The sequence below is a fragment of the Erythrolamprus reginae genome, chromosome Z, assembly GCF_031021105.1.
Source record: "Erythrolamprus reginae isolate rEryReg1 chromosome Z, rEryReg1.hap1, whole genome shotgun sequence".
Lineage (NCBI taxonomy): Eukaryota > Metazoa > Chordata > Lepidosauria > Squamata > Dipsadidae > Erythrolamprus > Erythrolamprus reginae.
In genome coordinates, this window is record NC_091963.1 from 140,280,836 (window position 1) to 140,306,558 (window position 25,723).

Genomic DNA, 25,723 nt, shown 5'->3' on the forward strand with positions numbered 1-25,723 from the left:
ATGTTTCCCCCACATCCACCTCCACATTACTGGGGCAGGAGCTGGGCCAGAGCCAACCACAACAGTAGGTAGGTAGGTAGGTAGGTAGATAGATAGATAGATAGATAGATAGATAGATAGATAGATAGATAGATGGAATATATAAAATATATAATAAATAGATGGGTGGCTATGTGGATAGATGATATTGATAAATAAGATAGATGGACAGACAGATAATTTGGGCAATCAAATTATTTCTGAATGAGTTATAACAATTTGCCTTATTCATTGGGCACAGAGAAACCCAGGCACCATTGCATGGTACGTTTGGGTATATGTTTACTTTTAATAATGGGGTTTTTAGCGTTTTTTAAATTATTAGATCTGTTCTTACATTGTTCTTGTTATTGTTGTGAGCCGCCCCGAGTCTACGGAGAGGGGCGGCATACAAATCTAAATAATAATAATAATAATAATAATAATAATAATAATAATAATAATAATAATAACAACAATAATATAATAATAATAATAATAATAATAATAATAATAATAATAATAATAATAATAATAATAATAATAAAAAGAGAGAGGGGAGAAGAGAGAGAGAATGAGAGTGGGGCGAGGAAGAGAGAGACAGAGATGCGGCACTCTGTGCATGTTCAGAAACCTCTTCCTCCTCGCCAAGGCAGGAAGTTATCGGCACACAGGAACCGCCATCCCCACCCCCCCTCGAGATGCGCCGCCCAGCTGGGAAACTCCGGCTCTGCCTCAGCCGTCGGGCGCTTCCGCTTGGCAATATAAGATGGAAGCTGAAACTTGAACAGCGAAGGGTCTGAGTTTGGGAGGTGGTGGTCTCTCGCGGGTGGGGTCAGGGCAGAAGAAAGAGCCCCTCCTCCTCGGTGTCTTCCCCCAGGGAAACCAGCGCCGAAGAAGCGGCAGCCATGGGAACGGATGGAGTGGTGGTTCACAGCGTTGTGGGGGCTCCCTAGGCGACTCCAACGGGTAAGGCGCCAGGCAGAGCGCACGATTAGGGCGCGTGTTCTTCTCTTTCGGAGACCAGCACCCACCACCCTTTCCTTGTAAATGGGAGGGTCGTCCTGGGGTGAAGGGGCGGGGGCGTTTGGGCAATCCCTGTTCCCCCCTTCACCAGGTAATGGTGGCGGCGATCCGAGCAGGATCTCCAAACGCCCATTGGGCTCGTGGTGGATCCCGTGTATGTTGGGGGGGAATCCCGTGGACGAAAAGAGAAACGAATGGAGGTCAATTTGGGGGGCACGACCCTTAACCGCAAAGTGAGGAGTAGGAGTGGCACAAAGTGAGGGTGGCCAAGTCTAGTTTGCCCCGAGTCTTCGGATAGGGGCGGCATACAAATCTAATAAATTATTAAATAATAATAATAATAATTATTATTATTATTATTATTATTATTATTATTATTATTATTATTATTATTATTATTATTATTATTATTAAGAAGAGATCATTAGGATTGAGAAGGATCCCCTTCTGGTTGTCGTTGTCTCTCTTCGTTTCTTTTTTCTTTCTTTTCTTCCTTTCTTTTCTTCTTTTTTTTTGAGGGGGGGATCTTTGCTTTAATGACGTCGGGTGGGAGCGCTGTTTTTCTGAAGATACTTAAGGTCTGTCCTTTCCATAAAAACACGCAGTCAACTTTTTTTTTTTGGTTTTGTTTTCTCCTTTCGATTTGCATTGTTTTGTTTCCTAGTATGATTTGATTGTTTATTTAGTAACCCATGGCTATCATTAAGTGTGTATCTTATGATTCTTGATGAATGCCTTTTATTTTTCTTCTTGTACATTGAGAGCATATGCACCAAAGACAAATTCCTTTTGAATTATAAGGAATAAAACGAATTCAATTCTATTCTATTTGCCACACAGTATGAAAATAAGTGAGAAATCCCCTTGGCATGGAAGTGGCATGTTTTGCAGTTCCTAGCTTTTTACTTTCCAGTTAGCCAGGATTCCTCCACCCCATCTGGGTGGGTTCCCAGTCCAGTGGGATAAAGGGCAGCTCTCCTTGGTGGATCCTTTGACCACCATGAATTGGACTAGAAGACTACCAAGTTCCCTTCCAACTCTGTTATTTTATATTATTCTGTGAATTGAAGGTGGCCTTTGGTGTTAAGTTTTGTTTTCCTTTTTACAATCAGCTGATCTTTTAACCCTTGACATCCCCAGCTGATTGTTTAACTGAGGCCTGGAGTTTGCCTTCCCTTTTGATGTCCATTAGGAAAGGTAAGATTATAAATCTGAGAAATATACCAAAATTTTAAGCTTAAAAAACAACCTCTGTGAGAGAGGTTGGGATGAGTTGAAACGATCGGCCCAAAGTCTCCAATGGGGCCTTTAAATCTGATTCTGTGCTTTAAAGATTATTTCACCCAGGCACTGTCAATGCATTTATGCCCATATTCTTTCCTTGCTTTGCAATTACTATTTTATACAAGAAGTCCTCAACTTACAACATGATGGAGCCTACAATTTCTATTGCTAAGCAAGACATTTATTAGGAGAGCTTTACTCCATTTCATGACCTTTCTTGCCACAGTTGTTAAAGGAATGACTGCAGTTGATAAATTAACAATCAGGTTGTGAAGTCAGTCTAGCTTCTAATTTAATTTAATAATTTAATTTATTAAATTTATAAGCCGCCCAACTCCTTGTGGACTCTGGGTGGCATACAAGTTTTGACTTTGCTTGTCAGGAGGCCTCAAAAGGTGATCACACAGGACCTTGGGCACAGCGACGGTCGTAAATATGAACCAGTTGGCAAGCATCCGAATTTTGGTCACGTGATTGTGGGGATGCTGCACTGATCATAACTCTGAAAAACAGTCATAAGCTACTTTCTTCAGTGCTATTGTACCTTTAAACGATCACTAAATGAATGTAAATCGAGCGCTACCTTTTATAATATAACTTTTGTCTTTGAAGTCAAGCTTTTCCCCCCCCTCCCTCTTCCTGGAAGATAAGATCAGCATTATGTAGGCTTTGGGAATCGAAACTTATTTCTTCAACCTAAGCATTAGAACACTGGTGCCCAATTTGTTCGCTTGTAAAATAGTTAATGTATACAAATATTTTAAAATTATTGTGGGGCTGTATAGGGTCACATATGGCCCATGGGCCATAGTTTGGACACGTCTGATTTGAATGAAGTCAAGTGTTTAGAGACTACTATTCATGTGGGAAAGACACCTAATCTGACTTCTACAGGATTTTCTTAATTATTTGCCCGTCATTTGCTATTGTATAAAAATAAGGGTTGCAGACCAGGGCCATTAGGCAGATTTCTTTCAAACTCAAGGGCTAATTTTTATGATAAGTGCAGCTTTATTTTGCATGAGCCCCTTATCACTGTAGAAGCTGGAGTTTGCAAATCTCTAGTTGCAGTTTGCAAATACAGAAAGAAGAAATTTAATGTATTTATTTATTTATTTATTTATTTATTTATTACTTAGATTTGTATGCCGCCCCTCTCCGAAGACTAGTATCCTTATTACTAGGGGGCAGCTAGTTACAATAACAGAGTTGGAAGGGACCTTAGGGGTCTTCTAATTCAACTATCAGCTTAGTCAGGAAATCCTATACCAGTAAGGGAGAACCTTTTTTTCATTGGGTACTGAAAGTGTATGTGCGCGTGTTATTATACGTGTGTGTGTGTTGCAATACCTGTAATACAATGCCCCCCATATGTCATGACCACTTGCACGTGACCAGCCCACAACTCCCCTCTCCCGTTCCCTGACTTCCAGTGTGCCCAGAAGGCCCATTTTTCCGAAGGCTTTCCTGTAGCCTGGGGAGGGTAAAAATGCCCCCCCTGGCCTTTTGGAAGCCGGAAATAGCCCATTTCCTGACTTCCAGTGGGTGTGGCAGGCCCATTTTGTTGCCTTCCCCAGGTTCCAAAGGCTTTCCTGGAGCCTGGGGAGGGCGAAAACACCCTCCACTGCCCCCTCGGAAGCCAAAAATGCCCTCCAAGAACCTGTGCCCAAGCTAAAAATCAGCTGGTTGATGCACACATGCACGCTGGAGCTGAACTAGGGCAACGGCTCATGTGCCGGCAGATATGGTTCCACGTGCCATTTGTGGCACACGTGCCATAGGTTTGCCATCATGGTCCTGTACTATTTCAGACAAATGGCTGCCCAATCTCTTCTTAAAAGCTTCCAGTGTTGGAGCATTTATAACTTCTGGAGGCAAAGTAATTGTTCTAACTATCAAGAAATTTTAACATTAGTTCTAAGTTGCTTCTCTCCTTGCTTCTTGTCCTACCCTCAGGTGCTTTGGAGAATAGTTTGACTCCCTCTTCTTTGTGGCAGTCCCTGAGATATTGGAACACTGCTATAGTGTCACCCCAGTCCTTCTTTTCATCAAACTTCTTTTCATCAAAACTAGTCAGCTCTTCTGAATATTGCCACCTCCTCCATTCTAAATCCTCCCTCCTTTCTTTTTTAAGTCATGGCACCTCGAATAACAATAACACTTAGACTTATATAGTGCTTTACAGCTCTCTCTAAGCTCTTTACAGAGTCAGCCTGTTGCCCCCAACAATCTGGCTCCTTCATTTTATCCACCTCGGAAGGATGGAAGGCTGAGTCAACCTTGAGCCTGGTGAGAATTGAACATTATTAAGCTGCTGTGCACATTCAGCTGGATGTTTAGACTGGATTTGGCATTTTTATCAGCCTGCTGCATCCGTCCCAAGACTGTGGGATACGCAGTTGTTGATGTTTTATGGTTACTAAGGGACTGGAAAGCTTATCCAGCATGCTTTTGCTCCCTTGTTTTCACTTCATCTCTCACCCAAAGGTCCTTTTAATCAGCCTGGTTTCTCTTCCCCACAGCTTATTAGCCACGTTGCAACTTGGGTCTTCAACAGCTGGCAAACTGAGGCTTCCATCATGTCAAATAGCAGGATCCTGGATGAATTTGCAGTGGCTGAGGAGACCCAGGAGATGTTGATGCAACACCGTCCCCAGATTGAGCGCCTCTTTCAGGTGGAGCTGAATGTCATGGGGGTGCTGGGATCGGACCCCCAAGGAGCAAGAAAGATCTGGTTGCAGTTGGAGGGAAACCACGAGAACCTTCACAGGGCAAAGGTCAGGTGAACTCTGATCCTTGATCGAGGCTTAATACCTATAAAATAGTTTATCATGGTCTTCTCTTGTTTGCCATTGGGAAACAAAATCTCCAGGCCAGCTGGAGGTATGTAATCTTCTCTAAATGCAGGCCAGTGTTGTTTCATGAGAAGGCAATACTCAATACTAGCAGCCATTTTTTCCAAGGCCTTGCTTGGTGGTTTTGTTTCCTAATTCCTGTAGCTAACACCAGTCATCTGAATCTGAAGTTGGAAAAACTTGGATCCTTGTTGGAAATCCGAGATCTGTAAACTAGGATGGGATTAGTCGTGAAATGCAAAGTTTTAAACTACCAGTTATGTAGATGTGGTTGGGTGGGCATGGTGTGGCTTGGTGGGCATGGCAGGGGAAGGATATTGCAAAATCTCCATTCCCAATCCACTCTGGGGCCAGCCAGAGGTGGTATTTGCTGGCTCTCCGAACTACTCAGAATTTCTGCTATCGATTCTCCAGAGCTTATCAGAACCTGCTGGATTTCGCTCTCATTGGGATTTTGGAAAAGCTGCTTTACCAAAATAAACGACATGGATTTCAGCCTTGAAGTCACTATGAATTGAGGTTGACTTGAAGGAGATTCCACTTAAGGTTTTGCCCTCGGTAACAGAACTAAATAGTAAATATGAGTTAGTGAGAATAAAGTAGGGCAGGGTAGGGTAGAGTAGAATAGAATGGAATAGAATAGAATAGAATAGAATTTTATTGACCAAATATGATTGGACATATAAGGAATTTGTCTTGGTGCATAAGCTCTCAATGTACATAAAAGAAAAGATACATTCATCAAGAATCATAAGGTACAACACTTAATGATAGTCTAGGTACAAATAAACAATCAAATCATATTTGGAACTAGACAATATAAAGCCAGAAAATTACAATCATACAGTCATTAGTGGGAGGAGATGGGTGGTGGAAATGATGAGAAGATTTTTTAAAATAACATTGATTTTTTTTCTCCACAATTTTCACATACATATCAGTGCACATACCATAGAATACATCAATGATGTACTTTTTATCAACAATTCTTAAATCAATATCTAATTTTGCACCTATTTTATATTTAGGTTCATCAGTCTATTATCCTACCCTCCCTCTTTCTCCATCTCTTCCCTCTACCTTCTTATTCCTTCTCCCCTCCATTTCTTCTTCCTTCACCTTTCTACTTTCCCTTCCTCCTCCTTTACCTTCCCCTGAGTGATTATTATCCTAATCCATCTCTTGTTTAACAAACTGATAGCTTATTCCCATACACTTTAAAACTGTCTCTTCTAAATTTGTAATTTTGATCATTTCTGTAGAAGCAATTCTTTATTTTAGATTTATTCTGCTTATCTAACCCTGCCTCCTCAAAACCTAATTTTGTCATCTGAGTCTACCACCATTCATTCTCCCTTTTCTTCTTTTTTTAAACAATCTAGTTTAATTTGTACAGTTTTAAAATTAATCTAAATTAAATTAAGTTTAGATTTAAATTAATTTTAATTTAATTAACCTAAATTTTAATTTAATTAAATTGAAAATAAGAATAGTAGATGTGGTAATATATTCATCTTAATTAGGGCTGTTCTACCCATAAATAATAATGGAAGCTTTTGCACTTTTCCAGGTCTATTTCATCCTTTTCTTTAATCTACAATAATTATCTTCTTTAATTGTTGTGTATCTATCTGTATATTTAATTTTCCAATTAATTCCTCTTTTGTTTTTCTAATAATATTTTTCACCAAAAGTTTAGTTTTATCCTTATTGATATTTAAACCCGCAACTTCTCCATATTGTTCAATCTGTCGCATTAGTCTTGGTTCTGTCTCTAGTGGTTCTTCTAATATATACACCAAATCATCTGCAACTGCTTGAAATTTATACTCTTATTTATTTATTTGATTTTTATGCCGCCCTTCTCCTTAGGGGGGCTTACAACATGTTAGCAATAGCACTTTTTAACAGAGCCAGCATATTGCCCCCACATTCCAGGTCCTCATTTTACCCACCTCAGAAGGATGGAAGGCTGAGTCAACCTTGAGCCGGTGATGAGATTTGAACCGCTGACCTACAGATTTACAGTCAGCTTCAGTGGCCTGCAGTACAGCAGTCTACCTGCTGTGCCACCTTGGCTCTTCTTTTTTAATTTTCATACCTCTTATGTCTTTATTTTGTCTTATGTTTCTAATTAATGCCTCTAGAGTCAAAACAAAGAACAAGGGTGATAACGAACATCCTTGTCTCGTTCCTTTCATAATGTCTGCATCCTTTCATAATGTCTGCATCCTGCATTTACAATTATTTTATCAGCTTATTTACTATAAATTGTTTCAATCACTCCAATAAATCTTTTTCCAAAGTCCATGTTTTGAAGTTGCATTGACAAAAATGGCCAATTCACGTTGTTTTATGCTTTCTGTGCTTTCTGCACTACTATTAATGAGAAAATTAATAGTAGTGCAGGCTTAGTACATAATTTGACAGTGTTGAGGGAATTATTTGTTTAGCAGAATGATGGCGTTTGGGAAAAACTGTTCTTGTGTTTAGTTGTTCTGGTTTGCAGTGCTCTATTGAGGGTGGGAGTTGAAGCAATTTGTGTTCAGCATGTAAAGTGTCTGTAAGGAATATAAATCTTTCCATTTCCCACCATTCAATCAGAATAGAAAAAGCTTCTTGAATGAGAAGCAAAACATTTTCATGAAAAACCCTCCTCCACTCCAAAAAATAAAATAAGTCCAGTTGCCTTTTGAAAAGAACGTTTGGGACAATGCTTATTGGTGTTTTTTTCACCAACTTTGGAGAGAAATGTTTTAATGTGAAAGGCCAAAGTGGATTAATCATCCATCTTAATTAACAGGGCATCTTATACTGGCCTTTTGAGAAATGGATGGATGGATGGATGGATGGATGGACGGACGGACGGACAGAAAGACAGATAGACAGAAAAATAAAATAATAAAATAAAATTCTTAAGAAATTTCCTCCTTGACCAAGCAGGCGAGAATCATGTCCTCAAAACTTAGCATAGTTTCCAATCTGCTTCACCAAAAGTGTTTTTAGATTGAACAATTTCATTTTATTTTTTCTTCACTGCAGGAAAAGGGCACAAAACTTTTGGTGAGCATTTTCTGGGGGGGGAAATAGAAGAATTTCCCATGCTCTAAATTCAATTGACTCAATTTCCTGAATTACACCATTTGCTTTATTTTGCTATATAAGCAGAGGCAGTTCCTTATTTACATAACACTGTACTTTGTAATTCTGTGCAGTCTAGTGTGGACAAAATTTGGCTTATGCAAGTATTCCTAGGATCACTTGACACAGTGCAATAGTATGCAATAGTCAATAGTGTTGTTTTATGTTTTCCTTAGTTTTCCAAAAATATTTTAAGTGACTATTGCTTATTTGAAGTAGTTGAAAAAATACACATAAGTAGATTCAAAGCTTGACTCATAAGCTGTTGTTTGTTGTTGTTAGTACTACTACTACTGCAGTATTATTGTTATTGTTACAATTTATTTGCTGGCTAACTTGCCATAGGTCTACTCTAAGTGGCACATACTGTATCCATAAAAAAGGTGTAGAAAGGAAGTTTATTTATTTATTTAATTGGATTTGTATGCCGCCCCTTTCTGGGGACTCAGGGCAGCTCAAAGCATATATAAAAACAAAACAATAATGTAAATCCAATTAAAGTTTAAACTAGGCAAAAGTAAAATAGAACAATAAAACAACTAAAGGGGGGAAAAGAAAACAAAAAAATATCAATATGATTTGTAAAAAAAGATGGACAAGTGGAAAGCATAGAACCAGGTGGGTGGGGAGGTGGCATTTGCTATTACAGTAAACCAGCAACCACCTTCAGAGTTATGTTAAATCTATATGTACATCTATAAACATATACTGTAATTATGCATACACACATAACATAAATATGATTTATTTAACTGCATTATTCAAAGCAGAAGCAAAATTGTGGTGCTGTGAGCTATGACTACGCCAATTTTTAGCAAACCTAAGAAATAATACAATTACATTGTTTTTATACATTTGCTCATGAACCCAAAATGCAGAACTGGGACACAGTAATCCATATAGTATGGGTTTATGAATAAATTACCTGTTTCCAGAAATTGATTATTTTAAAATTTTATTTCTTTTGGGTAGTGTTGGAAAAAGTTCTCTTCAGATGTAACTTTTTGTTAAAAACTATTCTGTTTCAGACATATATAAAATGACCATATTGTATGTTCTTGTGTTTTCCAGGAATACATCAAAGGTCTTTGTGATCCAGAGCTTCAGGAGGAAGTGCAGTATCCTAAAGACATGCATTGCATCTTCTTAGGTGCCCATGGGTTATTTCTGGATTGCCTCATTCAAGGGACATCAGCGAACCTCACCTTTCTCCACCCGGGTACCTTGCAGATCTCAGGGTTGGCAGAAGCTTTTGTCATGGCTCAGAGCCGGATCCAGGAATTTGTGGGGAAACACCAGAAGAACCCTAAGCTTCCAGAAGAACGTGAAATTCAAGTTAAACGGTCCTTCCGGGAATTGGTGGAGAAATACGATGACAAACATACCATGGATCTTTTGATCTTGCCCACCTCAGTCAAAGAGGAATTGCTTGGTTTGGTCAAGGAGATTCAGGAAGAAGACATGGAGGGATATAGGAATGGCTACAGAACACTGTCTGGTTTCGGGAGAAATTATTCACTGGGGTGGGAAGCCAATGCTGTGAATAGTGCCAGATCTAAAACTCCAGATCGGCCTCAATCTGTCTTTGACATATCTGAAGAACGCAATCAATTCCAGGAACAGAATAGAACTAGAGGCTCCAATCCTGTATGGCCTATGGAATTTACCAGGCCACAAGAATCTCTTCACAAAACTACAGATTTGATGCAACTACCTTACTCACCTAGGCCTTGGGATGCCAGGGCTGACTTGCCTACTGTGGATACAAAACCTCAAGACCAAAAACATCTTCACGTCCCATGGGATAACTTTCCCAAAAGTTCTGATGAGGTACAATTGCACACTAAGCCACAGGGACATCTGTCTGACTTGAATGGTCCTCAACATTGGCTTGAGACCATGATCACTAAGAATTCTGGGCTTTCCAAGAGCTCTAAACCAATTCCAGCTAGCTCTGAGACTCAGATTCTACCTGGATACAAAGGCCTCACAAAAAACTTGGAGGACCTTCAGGCAGAAGAGAAGAATCCCCTTTGGGCAACAGAATCGAGTCCCGTTAGTTTGCCTGAGGAAACCACAGAGGAGGAGGAGGCACCAACGTCTGACATTTTATTGTCATCATGGACTGAAAAAGAGTTCAAAATGAGGTTAAATTTCTTTAAAACGATGGGCTATGAGGAGCATGTGGTCAAAAAGATACTATTGGAGGGTGGAGTTCAGGAGGCTCCTTCGACTATCTTGGATAGAGTCCAGATGATGGCAGCACGTAGGGAAGATACCTCCTCGTCTCAGGGAGAGCCTGAACAACAAGGTATTGCTGCTTTGTCTCTGGAAGACACCTACGATGAAAACAGTTATGTCCAGGAACTGATCAAAACAGCAGTGGCCAGCTGTGGCCATTGTCCCAGCAAGATCCCCACAGAAATACAAGCAGGAGCCCCATTGGCAAGTCTCTTGAGGCAGCTCAACGAGAAAGGGAAACGCCAAGATGTAGGTGAGAATGCGACAGGGGGATCATCAACGAAGCCAGAACATGGAGGTCAGTTTGGCATCCAGAGGGCAGCCATTTTGAATAATAGGGAATCTTCTCCTCAGAGGACTCATCCGGAGGAAAGGTGGAATGGTGCACTTTCGAATCACAAAAGTGTCTGTGTTTCAGCAAGCAATCCCAGAGTTTCTTCCACTGCTAATTTTTTATCCTCCCCATCTGATACCGAAGAGATCCAATCAGCCAAAAGCACCAGCTTGGAAGCTCTTCACCAGGCTTGTGTTTCTACAGTAACTGGAGCTCAGCGCTTTGAGGAGGCTCTCCAAACTGAGTTCAAGCTCATGTTGACCAACACACCTGGGAAGAAAAATTTGCGGATGGTCATTATTGACGGTAGCAACGTGGCCATGATGTGAGTTGGGTTTGGGGAAGAAAGTCTTATAAAAATCCATTTTTCATCACTACAACGTCCATCCACTTCCCATTCTTCTTTAGGTGTCATTAGAGAGGCCCACTAAGACTGTCTAATAACCAAATCACACAAGGTTTTCAGAATACAAATAGCCCTTGACATACAACAGTTCATTTAGTGACCATTGGAAGATACAGTGCCAACGAAAAAAGTGACTTGTGATCACTTTTCACACATGAACGTTGCAACATTCTCTGGTTGGTTCATATTTATGGTGGTTGTAGTGTCCCGGGGCCATATGATCATCTTTTGCAACCTTCTGACAAATAAAGTCAATGGGGAAGGCAGATTCACTTAACAACTCTGATACTGACTTAACAGCTGCAGCAATTCACTTAATACCTATGGCAGGAAAGGTTGTAAAATGGGGCAAAACTCAACAACTGCCTCCTATAGCAACAGAAATTTGGAAATCATTGGGGTTGTAAGTTGAGAACGATCTGTATTCTTCAAATAAGCCAAAAAGCAAGTTGAAATGCCTCCGGAAGGAGATAGTGCTAGTATCCATAGTTTGAATCTCTTCTGAAGGTTAGGGATCTCCATTGCCTTATGCCAGGTTTCACAACCTTGGCAACTTTTAAGACCTTTCTAAGGCCGCAACCCCTTAATACAGTTCCTGATGTTGTGATCCCCAACCATAAGTCTAGTGCCAATTTTCCCAAATTGGGAGAGCTTTAAGCTGATTGGCAGAAAAGTCAGAGGGACACTCCCACTGTAGATGCCTGATTGGTTGGATTGTTAAAATATGTTCTAAGGTGCTAGAATAGAAGCTTTAGTTCCTAACGCCATGGGAAATTTGATCTTAGCAATCCCTGTGAAATGATCTTTTGACCCCCAAAGGGGTCCCCACCCCCAGGTTGAGAACCACTGCTTTATAGCTTAGACTTAATTTTAAGGAGAGTCTCTAGTTTAATCTGAAGTTGTAAACAGCACCGATATTAATCTAACCAGCATATTCCTGTCCCTTCTCATCTCTCTTTCCTTCCCTTCCCCTCCCTTCCCTGCCCCACTCCACTCCTCCCTTTCCTTCCCCTCCCCTCTCCTCCCTTTCCTTCCCCTCCCCTCTCCCCTTCCCTGCCCCTCTCCACTCCATTCCACTCACTTCCCCTCCCCTCTCTTCACTTTCTCTTTCCTCTTCTCTCCTCTCCTCCCTTCCCCTCTACCCTCCACTCTTAAACTACCCATTATTTTATGGGTAATCTGAGAAAACAGGCATAAACTTGTTCCCACTTTGTCAGCCATACTTTCTCTAATATACAGGTTTGGGACTAATTTCCTCAACTTTTTTTTCACAGAGTCCTTCCTGTTTCTGTTGTTTCTTGCCTCCCACATGCTGTCATTCAAAGGGTGTCCCATGAGTGACTCAATTGATATTTCCATGTTCCTGACCTTAGACTTTCATAGATCTAAATCTCTACCTTCTTCTCTGTTCTCAGGCATGGCCTGAACCAGTTCTTCTCATGCCGAGGAATTGCTCTAGCCGTGCAGTATTTCTGGGACCGAGGCCACCGCGAAGTGAACGTCTTAGTGCCCGCTTATCGAATGGAAAAAGATTCCAATGTGAAAGGTGGGAAGTTTCTTTGCTTTTTAAATATATTTTTTGTTTTCAAAAGCAAACAGTTGAACCACCATTTGGCTGATTCTCTGCAGGAATTTTAATCATGATGGCTGAAAAACCTATTGGGTCTATGCATTTACAAAGGAATAAAAAGGGGGATGCTGGTTTGTTTTAAACATTATGTGGAGGACTTTCACCAGCATTATGTAAACAGAGGTATTTTTATGGGTGTAATAAATCTAGGGAACGGGAAGCTACATGTTCCCACCCTGGCTTTTCTAGTAAATATTAGTTATTAGTAAATATTAGTTACTGATTTGTTGCAATGTGGAATGTCCAAGCATGTTTATACTGTGAACGAGCTCATCTATCTCCATGCCCTTTTCCATTTCCTTAAGAGATCAGGGAGCCAATCAGATGCCTAGATTGAGGGTGGAACTCATCAGCATAGACTGAGAGTGGAACACACCAACCAATCAGAGTCATAAATTGAAGGTGGCTAAAAATTTCAATCTGAGCCTCTGTAATTCTTCAACCATTCTGTTGTCTACTGCTACTATCCATGGATTAATTTAAGGAAGACATCTCATTGGCATCTAGTGGCATATCATTTGCGTTGAACTATAACCAATGAGCAAATCTGCTAGTGTATTTTGACCATTGTATTTTTTTTTTGCCTGCTTCCTTACCCCTTCCCCAATCACAGAGAGGCAGTTTTTGATTGAGCTGCACGACCTAAGTATCCTGTCCTTTACACCATCCCGGAAAATTGATGGGAGAGGCATTGTCCCATATGACGACAGGTGAGCTCCATTGTTGGATTGGTTACTAAAAGCAGCCAGTGTTTTCTGGAGTTGTTCATTCTTTCAAAGCTTGGTTGTTTGCTTGCAGGCATTTCATTAACCAACTAGGCATTGTCCTCAGTGCTAGTAAATGCGAGGATTGTTCCCTGTTTATATCCATTAACTTATCCTGGCAGTGTTGGTGAGAATGTGTTCTCTTCCTTGGCTGTTTCTTAATTGTGGTATTGTTTTCTGCTTGTTTCTCTGGTGTTAATTCCTGCCTCTTTGGGTTTTAATTGCCAGAAAGGATGTGTATTGGTTCAGCACATTAGTTTGCTGGATTTGAGCACATGTGCTGGTTGGGGATAAAAAACAGTTTCTAAAACACTTCTCTCTCACTCTGTCTCTCTAGAGAGAGAAACAATGAGAAAAGCAGGTAAAGGGAAGATCGCTTAGCTAGCAAAGCACCAAATTGCTTCACTTCATAGCATCTTGTTAGAAAAAGAGCTTAGTAAAAGCTACAATTTGGAGTATAACACGCACCCAAATTTTCAGCCTCTTTTAAGGGGGGAAATGTGCATCTTATACTCTGAAAAATATGATATTTTATTTGTAGCCCAGGGTTGAAATGAAGGATCTTTGGCGCTATCGAGCTTGTTTGTTTTCTCGCAGACATTACCTAATTTGGGCAAGAAGTAGTTAATCTCATTTGTGCTACTGAGGAATGGATCGATAGCACTGATGATGTCACCTAGTTTGGATAATGAAACATTTGCAAGAAAACAAGCTCAGAGAGCACCAGGGATCTGAAGTATTTGTTCCATCTTTAAAATATTTCAAATTGCTTCTTTGAGCAGGAAATATTGCTTGTGACCAAATTTGGGGAAATTGAGATGAACAGGCAGAGAGAGCATTTGTGTGTGTGTGTGTGTGTGTGTGTGTGTGTGTGTTCTTTTTTGAGAATCGTCCAGTTATTTCAACATTTGTGAGCAGACTGGTGGATGATAATGAAGTCATTTTTTACAGGGGCAGGTAATGGGATTTTCCCCAGGGCTTTCCCAGTTTCAAGACAGTGACTGGCTTCCTTCATTTTGGTTTTTTGGATCACATGAGCCTGAACCAATTAGACACACAATGCAAATTTAATTTTGGAGTCAAATTCCCTGTCGTGCTAAGGAACAAAAAAACCTGTTGCAGGCATTAAAACAGACAGCAGGATTGATTACAGTAAAATACTGTATTAAGCTTACTAAGTGGTACTTTGGTACTCAATGCATTTTGACATGAGTTTTTTTTCCTGGTACATGTTGGTTGTTTGGTACTCAATGCACAAGCTAGAACTTGTTGAGGTCGGCTGTCTTGTGATTCACTACATTATTCTTTGTGGGGAAACTTTTGTTTGGTACTCATCATTTTTGATACTCATCATGCCTCCTGGAACCAATTAATGAGGAGTACAAAGGAACTATTGTATTTATAATGCTTTATGGTCCTCTTGCCTCACAAATAATCTTAGAAATACAAATTTGGAATTTTGAGCAGAGGTTGAATTATTTGGCTTTGATAACCCCTCCTAACTCTAAAGTAGGAGTGTCCAACTGGATTTTTTTGAAGACCAGATGAGCATTGGACCTATGGGAAAGGAGGCAGAACAGATATCTTCTGCAGAACCCTGCTGGCCAAAACGGGATGCAGGAGTCTGTGTGCAACCCCCCTGTGCCTCGTTTTCATCCTCCATGGCCTTCTGCAGCAGGCCTTCTGGTCCATTTTTGAAGCCATTTAGGGTAGTTTGGGGGGGCTGTTTCCAGGCAGTTTTCCAGGCTATTTCAAGGCCATTTCTGGGACTGGTTTTCTGGCCATTTTTGGACTGGTTTTCTGGCTGAGTACTGGTATTACTGGTATGTGTACTGACTATTTAGTTGAACTAGTTGAAAGAAACTTAGTGTGTTGGATCTTGGATATTCCAGCACATGCTTATCTTGTTGGATACAAGAAAATATACTGTAGATCAGCAATATTTGGAGAACTACTCCCAGCTAAATGTAAGGTGTACATTCAACAGTTGAGATTGGTTAAAGGTCTTTAAAACATATGATTAAGTATGGATTTTATCCTTAGTCTCTCCCAAACTATAGATGGCCATAATTTTGCTAAGTACCTAACTTCCCTAGCACTGTCTTTTGCCTAAAGATATTTATCCGTGTAGTAGGGCTTTATTGCTATTATCCTTCTCATCCTCTTCATTGTTTTATCTTTCCTCCCATCTTCTCTTATTGGTATCTTATGATTTTATCACTTCTTGTTTCCATCTTATAATTTATGATTATTGTATCTATCTTATGATTTACAATTCATGACTTATCACTTTGTTGTTTGTATGTACACTGAGAGATTACAAATTCCTTGCATGTCCAATCACACTTGGCCAATCAAGAATATTACAATTACAATATACCAGGCTGCTATTGAAAGTACAGCAAATGGGGTAGCTTCCCACTTTTATTTTCAGCTGAGATTCCAGAAAATTCCTAGGTTGTTTCTTTATTCTCATTTTCATTCTCCATCATTCAGTCTTTCCGACTCTTGGCGACTTGGTAGGCAAATGGTCTCCACGCTACGCTGTCAGATACAACTTCTTTCAATTGCTGGATGTTCATCTTCATATCAGCATCTTTCATATACCTGAATTCATGGTTTCCTGCTTTCTAGCCTTTGTAGTTGCAGACACTGTGGCTATTCTCAGTAACTCATGGATCAATAATGGTCAACTGGTTCTCTGAAAAGAGATTGTCCTCTCTTGTTGATATGGCTGTAAAGGAGAACAAGTGTGCATTATTTATAGGCAAGACCTTTGTCCTTCATGATCTTTTGCAATTTAGCAAGTGTCCGTGATGGATGTGAAACTTTCCTCAAAGAAAGTTTGAGAATTTTGAAACAGAAAAGGTAAAATTATCCTAATTAATTTCTCTCTTGCCTTTTCTTTTACATGACTTTCATTGGACTGCAGAATGATGCTGAGACTGGCGGAACAGACCAATGGGGTGATTGTCACCAATGACCAGTTCCGGGACCTTGCCAAAGAATCGAAGGGATGGGTCAAGCTAATCAAGGAGAGGTAAAGATGGATTCTTGAATTTGGGGACTCAGTGGGGTGGAACAAGAGGCTTTTTTTTTTTTTTTGAAGGACCTTCTAGATCAGAGACAGGAAAACATGGCCCCTATATGATTTCTGAACTTCAGCTCCCAGAATTCTTGAGCCGGCGTGGTGGACTCAGGAATTCTGGGAGTTGAACTCTACATATGATACAGAGGCCATAGTTCCCCACCCGTGTTCTAGACAGTGCTGTTTTTTTCTGAGATGGGGAGAAATTGGATGAGACTCTGACTTCTTCCTGTCAAGTATTTTGATAGTTGATTGATATACAAAAGTTGGAGGAATCAAAAAAGCTGAAAAATTTGTCCTCAACAGTCAGGTTTCACAAACAGGCAACAGCCCAGAAAGAGGCATTTGATATGGTCCTCTGGGACTATAATATCTAGTTTGGTCTGAGGGAAAATACACATTTCAATGCCTTTCCACTAATTATCATGCCACCCATTAAAAACTAAGATGTTAACAAGGACAATTCCAGGAGTCCTTTTGAAATGTCCAAGTTTTGGAGGGGTGGATTTCTGTTGGGAAGTGGTAGAAACCACAGACAATCAATTTCGATCTTTCCTGTGTTTCTCCCGGGAGGCTTTAATCGAGAATTAATAAAGCTAGTTATTTCTTACTCTGGAGTCATGGGTACTTCATCACTGGAGGGTTTCAAAAATAGACTGGGTAATCAATTGATTTGGATGTTATAAAATGTCCTATTTTGAGCAGTGGGTTGGACTAGAAGACCTCTGGGTTCCCTTCCAGGTCGTCCTTGACAAATGACGACAATTGAGCCCAGAATTTCTGTTGCTAAGCAAGACAATTGCTAAATGAGCTTTGCCCTACTTTATTACCATTCTTGTCACAGTTGTGAATCACTGAATTAGTGCAGTTGTTAAGTTAGTAACATGGTTGTTAAGTGAATCTGCCTTCCCCCATTGACTTTGCTTGACAGAAGGCTTCAAAAAGTTATCAGGTGACCCTGAGACATTGCAATTGTCATAAATATGAGTCAGTTACCAAGCATCTGAATTTTGACCATGTGACCATGGGGATGCTGCAATGGACGTAAATATGAAAAATTATCATGGGTCCCTTTTTTCAGTGCTGCCGTAACTTCGAACAGTCACTAAAAGAATGGCTGTGAAGTCAAGGACTACCTGTATTATGTTCTGTAGCATCCAATTCCTATGTCTACACCAGGGGTCTGCAACTTTAAACTCTGAAAAAACCATTTGGACCTGTTTCCCACAAAAAAGAAAACACCGGGAGCCATAAAACCTGGGTGGGCACTAGTCATATGACACTTCTCCCCCACAGCCACACCTATCCAGCTGGTCATTACAGCAAAGAATCAGTTGTTAAAAAACACTAGAAATTACAAAACCCTTCTGACATCTCTCTCTCTCTCCCTCCCTCCCTACCCCCTCTCTTTCTCTCTACATCTCTGTCTCCCTCTCTCCCCATCTCTCTATCTCTGTCCCGACTGTTTCCCCATTGCACACCATTGCCTTTACCTTTTCAGGGTAGGCAAAGAGTGACTGGGAGGTAAGGGCGAGGGACGGGGCCACCCAGAGAGCCACAGCAGAGAGCACAAAAAGCCACATGCGTCTCCGTAGCTACAGGTTGTTGACACCTAGTTCACCTAATTAAAAATAAAAGTTTCCCCTTTCCACCCAAGTCAATGGTCATGCTGTCCAAGCCAGAATCTGGCCAGTTGCTTAGTTACTTTGCCCCTCCTCTGTCCAGAACTGTCCTTGGGTTCCACAGTAAAGTTTTATTGTTTTGGCTACAACCCCCTTTTTTTAATTTAACCCCCCCCCCAACACACAATTTCCATGTACACATCTATGCAGATACCATAAAATATATCAAAACATACATACTTATACATTTCTATCCAATCTATTGTGAATCAATATCCTATTTTTGCATACTGCTATTTATCAGTCTGTTTTTCCTCATTTCTTTACACTCCACCCCCTCTATCTCTATTTCCTCCTCCTACCTTCTTTTCCCTTCTCTCATCCTTCCTACTTCCCTCTTCTTTTCTTCTTCTCTTCTCCATTCCCTTTCTCCTCTTTTTCCCTCTTTACCTTTCCCTGAGTGATTCTAATCATAATTCATTTTATATTTAACAGACTGATAACATATGCCCATACATCTTTTAATTATTGGTGTTCCTTATAAACTCGTATGCTTTCTACATCATATTTATACACATAACTTCTTTATTCTAAGTATATACAGCTGTTCTAATGCTGCCTTCTCAAAATCTAATTTTGTTACCTGGGTCTACCATTTTTAATCTCCATTTTCTTCCCCTTCAATCATTCTAACATAATTTCTATACTTATTCATTTTCTATCCAATCATAAAATTTCACCCACACATTATAACATTCTGTATTTTCCTCATATTTAATTTTCATTGTCAGTCTATTCCTCTCTGCACAGTCCAAGATTTTCTTGATTACTTCTTCTTCGGAAAGAATTTTTGTTGCTTTCCATTTTTGTGCAAAAGCAATTCTAGCTGCTGTAATTATATGAATAATTAAATATATGTCTTCATTAAATTTATCTGATAGTATACCCAACAAGAATATCTCTGACTTAACTCTATACACTGTTTCACCATTTTTTCTATACATATTTGAATCAAACTCCAATATTTTTGGCTTCTGCACATATCTACCACATGCGATAAAAATAATCCCAAACAATTTGTAATGAAATATTCCTTTTAAAATTTTCTTTAAAGAAGAATTGCATTTCTTTTTCTATAAATTGTTGATTAAATTCTTCTATAAATTTTTATTTGATATTTCTTGGTTTAAGATCCATCTAGTTTTCCCAACCTAACTACCTCTTTTTCCTCTCCCTCTGTTGTGTGGCAACCTCAAGCTTCCAAGATGGCGTCAGCCATAATCACTTCAGGGTTGACAGTTGGTTTCTCATTTTCTGCTAATAATAATAATAATAATAATAATAATAATAATAATAATAATAACAACAACAACAACAACAACAACCACCTAGATCTAAGGAGAAATTTCCTTTCAGTTAGAAGAATTAATCATTGGAACTACTTGGCTCCAGAAGTTTGTGGGTGCTCCAACACTGGAGGTTTTGTTTTGTTTTTAAAATTTGTTTGTTTGTTTGTTTGTTTATTTATTTATTAGATTTGTATGCCGCCCCTTTCCATAGACTCGGGGCGGCTCACAACACAATAAAAAGTTTATAACAAATCTAATAATTTACAATATAAAATATTTTTAAAAACCTCATTATTAAACAGACATACACACAAGCATACCATACATAAATTGTATAGGCCCAGGGGAGATATCTCAGTTCCCCCATGCCTGACGACAAAGGTGGGTTTTAAGGAGTTTGCGAAAGGTGAGGAGGGTAGGGGCAGTTCTAATCTCTGGGGGGAGCTGGTTCCAGAGAGTCGGGGCCACCACAGAGAAGGCTCTTCCCCTGGGGCCCGCCAACCAACATTGTTTAGTTGACGGGACCCGGAGAAGGCCCACTCTGTGGGACCTAATCGGTCGCTGGGATTCGTGCAGCAGAACAGATTGGACAGCCATTTGTCTAAAGGCCCCTCCAGCTTTGTTATACTATTAATCTCAGTTTTTTTGCCTGTATATCTTGCCTAGAGATAGGAAACGTTCTCACCTTATACTAGCTTTGCTTGAGGGCTCAAATGGCTCTCAAGAACTAGAGGAAGCTATTTGGAGACCTGATGCCAATGGATGATTTTTTTCCTTAAATCTCTGCCTGGATTTGCAAGTTGTAGGAAATCCAAGCTGGTTTACTTGTTTGTCATTTAGTGTGTTAAGTGGCTTTCAAGCCGTCATTTGTGGCTTAGCATCATCAGTGTACTTGGTCCATTAGAATTTGCCAAACATATTGTGGCTTTGCAGAATGAATGAACTCTTTATCTGGTTTTCTGTTGTGCAGCTTGTTGCAGTACACCTTCGTAGGGAACATATTTATGGTGCCGGATGATCCCTTAGGACGAAGTGGACCTACCTTAGCCGATTTCCTGAAGAAAAAAACAAGGTAAGTATTTCTGATCCACTTCTAACAAATATATCCCTTGAGCTACTCTAGCCAGGCTAGGTTTACATTTGAAATTCAACCTCATAGATGGATGGAAATAAAGTAGCTTCATTCTGGCCCAGGCAATAGCAACAGCACTTAGCACTTAGCAATAGCACTTATATACCACTTCATAGTGCTTTATAGCCCCTCTCTAAGCAGTTATTTATTTCTCTTTCTATGCCACTCTATTCACCAGGGCAGTGATGGCGAATCTATGGCACGGATGCCATCGGTGGCATGCAGAGCCATATCTGCTGGCACGTGAGCCGCTGCCCTAGCTCAGCTCCAATGTGCATGTGTGTTGCAGCCAGCTGAGCATCCGGGGGGAATGAGGGAAGCATTTTTACCCTCCTCCAGTTCCAGAAAAGCCTTTGGAACTTTGGAACGAGCCTACTGGGCCCACCAGAAGTTGGGGAAAAGGCAGTTTCCGGTGTCCAGAGGACCTCTGGGGGGTGAGGAAAGGTATTTTTACCCTCCCTAGGCATTGAATTATGGGCGTGGGTGCTCTTTCGGCACCCGAAGGTTTGCCATCACTGCCCTAGGGACTCAGGGTGGCTCACAATAAAAATAAACATGGATCATTTCAATTTAAAACAATTGCAGCCACTCATACATTCATGGGCCACCCTCGCTAGTAACACCCCCCCCCCCGAGGTCAATGGCCCCAAGCCATTGGAAAAGCTAGGTCATTATGGCTTTTCAGAAGGGGCCAATAAGATGGGGGCAGCACCGATCTCAGGAGATAGCCAGAGCAACCACAGAGAAAGCCCTCCCCCGTGGACCCACCAGCCGAAACTGTTTAGCTGACGGGACCTGAAGAAGACCAACCCTGTGGGATCTAACCGGTCTCTGGGAGGTATCTGGTAGAAGGCGGTCTCGAAGATACTCTGACCCTGAGGCATATAGTGCTTTAAAGTTAATAACCAACACCTTGAATTATGACCGGAGACCGATAAAAAGCCAATGCAGCTCGAAATCACAAGGAAGTGATTTGTTCATAATGAATGTCAACTTCCTGCAACTTTGGTGTGGCCGGTGAAGTGGCCTTCAGTTATGAGTAAGTAATCCCTCTGAAGCAGGACATTCCCTTCATAACCCAAGCATTAACCAGGATTAGCTCTGCATAGCAAATGAGAGCCATAGGCTGCTCTTAGTTGCTACCATGATGGATGTGGCCTTAGGTCTAAAGACTGGTGGTGAGAAACAGATCTGGAATGCCAGGGTGGCAAAGCATGGCAGGAGATGGGTGTGTATCTGCCAGACATTTCCCAATTTCCATCTTTCCCCTTTTTTCTAATTCTATGGAAACTACTGTTCCTATAGGCAATGGGACTTTCTGGTTTTTATTTGAAGACGTTTTGCTTCTCATCCAAGAAGCTTCTTCAGTATCTGCAAAAAAAACCCCCCAGAAAGTCCAGTTGCCTCTTGAAAAAGCACCTTTGGGACAACTGTGACCTGGATGACTGAGAATCTCCATACACATACAGTTCCTAGAATTCTTAGTGGCAACCAAGTTGAAGAACTTCTGACTTTGGAAGCCGCTCTGATGAATAGTGGTAGAGCTCCCTCTTATGGCCAGAAGTTGGAACAGGTTGGCTTTTTAGCTCCTGCAACCAATCCTTTGTTGTCAACCCTTCCAATTATTGCTCAATCCAAGGTACCCCAGGTTCCATTATGGAAGAAAGAAAATCAGAAAGGATGCCTCCCTAGCATTCCATTTCTCTATTTATTATATTTGAAAAAAAACATTAACTGAGGATAAGTTTTAATGAAAATCTTCTCCTTCATTGCTGGGAAAGAGAACCTTGAAAACCTAGGCTGGGTTCTATCCCAGGGACTGCTTCACAGAGAACTAGCAGCTCAAGAAAAGTCAGCATTCATAAGGATGAGCTGCTGCTCCTGGCAGTTGTGGCTCAGTGAGGCGAAGGGTCAGAGGAGTGGTGAGATCACATTCTTTCAATCCGGTTGAGTTCAACCTTTTGGATGCTGCACCTGGGCAGAAGCATGGAGCCAGTGCTCAGTATAGCGGTGCTCAGAATAGCAATAGCACCAAGAATGTGAGAGTATGCGTGCACGCTCTAGCTTTGATCATACACATGCCTTCCATGGTCCATAGTCTTCCACGCATGCGCTTTGATGGCAGGTGCAGCTTTCACACATGTCCTCGGAGAGGGGTGGCATGTAAGTCCAAGAAAGTAAGTAAGTAAGTAAGTAAGTAAGTAAGTAAGTAAGTAAGTAAGTAAGTAAGTAAGTAAGTAAGTAAGTAAGTAAGCAAGCAAGCAAGCAAGCAAGCAAGCAAGTAAGTAAGTAAGTAAATAATAAATGTGTTCGACTTGAAAATGTAGCTAAATAGGGTGGCATAGCACCGGGGTGGGGTGGGGCAGGTTGCTACTACCGGTTTGCCTAAACCGGTCTGAACCAGCTAAATACCACCCCTGGTTAGCTAAGATGAGGGGGTCAAACTATTTTCCAAAGCATCAGTAGGCAAGATAAAGAACAGTTGGAAAGTACCAAAGGAGAGAAGCAGCCTAGAACTAAGGAGAAATTTCCTGAGGATGGGAGCAATCAACCAGTGGAGTAACTTGCCTTTGAAAATTGTGGGCGCTCCATCACTGAAGGCTTTCCAAAAATAGACTGGACATCCATTTTTCTGAAATGATTTTGTGTCTTCTCCTCGAGCGGAGGGGGTTGGACTAGATGAACTCCAAGGTCCCTTCCAATTGTATTACCTAGTTCTGTGTCTGTCTGGTCACCACGGGCATCTAGAACTTTCAACTGGTATCTTGTGAGGGACCTCTCAGTTATGGGGAAACCTGACAGAGAACCTTGCTGTGCTTATTAGAAAATCTTGCTGCGAAGACCTGAACCCACCAAGCCATGCCCATAAAACCGGTAGTTTGATAAAAATGGATTTCACCACTGATTTTCCTTTTCCCCCCTCCCATTGTAGAACCAAGTATCCTGATTGTCACTCTTTCAACGGCCAGCCTACCCCCCTGTGGACGCCATCACATCCTATCTCGCAGACGGAGGTCCTTCACCTCCGGGACAGGAAGCCTCCTGCTGGTTCAGTAGGGGACTACAGGAGAGGCTGGCAGGACAGTCCCGTTGAGAAGGAGAGGCTCCGTTCCACAGAGGAGACGGAGTGGCTGAGGTCCATTCTTTTGGAGATTTTTGTGGGGCAAGACAGAAAAGTGGACTTTGTGCTCATCAGAGAACCTTGCTGCGTAGACCTGAACAAACTTTCAGAGGCCCTTCTCAATTTTACTTTCTGAGCCAGCCAGTGGACGATTCCTTCTGTGTTCTTGTCCCACCATAATGCGATGATCTAACCCAGCTGCCTTCTGATATTGAACTTCAAATGATTGGCGTGGCTTTTGGCAGCCATCGACCATGGAGACAATGCTTCAGGAATCAAGACTAAAGATTGGACCCTGCAAAATGCTTCGGTTGTGAAGCCTGTGGCACTACTGTTGTTTTTCCCCCGTTTCCTTAATATCAGATTAATCTCATCTTTGGATGGAGCTCCTTCTCCATTCAGGAAGTTGTGAAATTACTCTATGCATGAAGATCGGGGTTACATTTGCCTCCCTCCAATCCTCAGTTAAAGTTCCTGACCTTAGAGAAAGATTGTATATTTTAGCTAGAAATTCAGCAATTTCACACTTGAGTTCCTTGGGTGGATGCCATCTGAACCCGGCGATTTGTTGACATTTAGTTTAGAGAGGCATGCAAGAACATCTGTTTATCTCTATCTGGTTTAATTCTTCTAATTCCCTCCCTGGGAAAACTAATTCAGTGGCAGGCAAATGTTCTCTATCCTCCTCAGTGAAAATGGAGGCAAAGAAGTCATTTAGTCTCTCAGCAATCTCCTTGTCTTCTCTGATTATCCCCTTCTGACCATTGTCATCGAGTGGCCCAACTGTTTTTCTGGGTTCCTGCTTCTGATGTACTTAAAAAAGGTTTTGTTATTGTTTTTAATATTCTTTGCTATATGCTCCTCAAAATCTCTCTTGGCTTTCCTGACTGTCACCTTGCATTTGGTCTGCCAGAGTTTGTGATCCTTCCTGTTCTCCTTGGTAGGAAGAGCCTTCTATTTCTTAAATGAGTTTTTCTTCTTTCCAATATCCAATAACTGAAGATTCAGTTACTGATCTTGCTATTCAAAAAAATGACACGTAGGCCAGCCGGTTGGAAGAAAAAGCTGAGGCTCCCAATACCGATTGTATCAATTCGATTTTATATCTTTTGACTATGGTGTCAAAATAAATTTTATGCAGGGATTTTTAAATTTCTCTTATCCAATTCAAGTATATTTGGGGCACTCAGTTCTTATACAGTCTTTTATAAATAATAGGTGATTTTTTAAATTAAACATATATATATATATATATATTTAAAATTATACTTTTGTAGGACAGAGGGGGGGAAATCAAACTGTTCCTCTCAACTATTTTTTGAAAGCTAAAAATAAATCTTGTTTTCTGAAAACAGTATTGTGTGCTCATAATGCCCCCGAAGTACTGCATCTTAGAATTTTTATTTATTGATTGATTTGATTTGATTTTTTTATTACGCCGCCCTTCTCCTTAGACTCAAGGAGCCTTACAACATGTTAGCAATAACACTTTTTAAAGAGCCAGCATATTGCCCCCCACAAACCTCGGAAGGATGGAAGCCTGAGTCAACCTTGAGCCGGTTATGAGATTTGAACCTCTGACCTGCAGATCTAGTAGTCAGCTTTAGTGGCCTGCAGTAATGCACTCTATCTATTGCTCCTCTCCTCTACTCACTTTACTCGGCTCCTCTGATGTGGAATTGATATACTGTTGCTGATAGTGGGCATCAGGT

General features: G+C 40.8%; 1 protein-coding gene across 1 annotated transcript; it reads left to right on the top strand.

The window, feature by feature from the left end:
* The first annotated feature begins 716 nt into the window (after nt 1-716).
* On the top strand, nt 717-25,363 carry LOC139154864 (protein KHNYN-like). Its single transcript, XM_070729893.1, has 8 exons — nt 717-987; nt 4,851-5,105; nt 9,396-11,224; nt 12,721-12,851; nt 13,549-13,645; nt 16,632-16,739; nt 20,729-20,830; nt 23,823-25,363. Exons 1-8 carry the CDS (start codon nt 937-939, stop codon nt 24,145-24,147), a joined length of 2,898 nt encoding a protein of 965 aa, XP_070585994.1. The 5' UTR covers nt 717-936; the 3' UTR covers nt 24,148-25,363.
* The last annotated feature ends 360 nt before the right edge of the window (nt 25,364-25,723 follow it).

Bases quoted from the DNA above. Each gene is read 5' to 3' on its own strand.
- LOC139154864 (XM_070729893.1), top strand. From the start codon at position 937: ATGGAGTGGTGGTTCACAGCGTTGTGGGGGCTCCCTAGGCGACTCCAA. The intron at 11,225-12,720 runs GTGAGTTGGGTT...CTCTGTTCTCAG, and splicing joins GGTAGCAACGTGGCCATGAT to GCATGGCCTGAACCAGTTCT. The intron at 13,646-16,631 runs GTGAGCTCCATT...ATTGGACTGCAG, and splicing joins ATTGTCCCATATGACGACAG to AATGATGCTGAGACTGGCGG.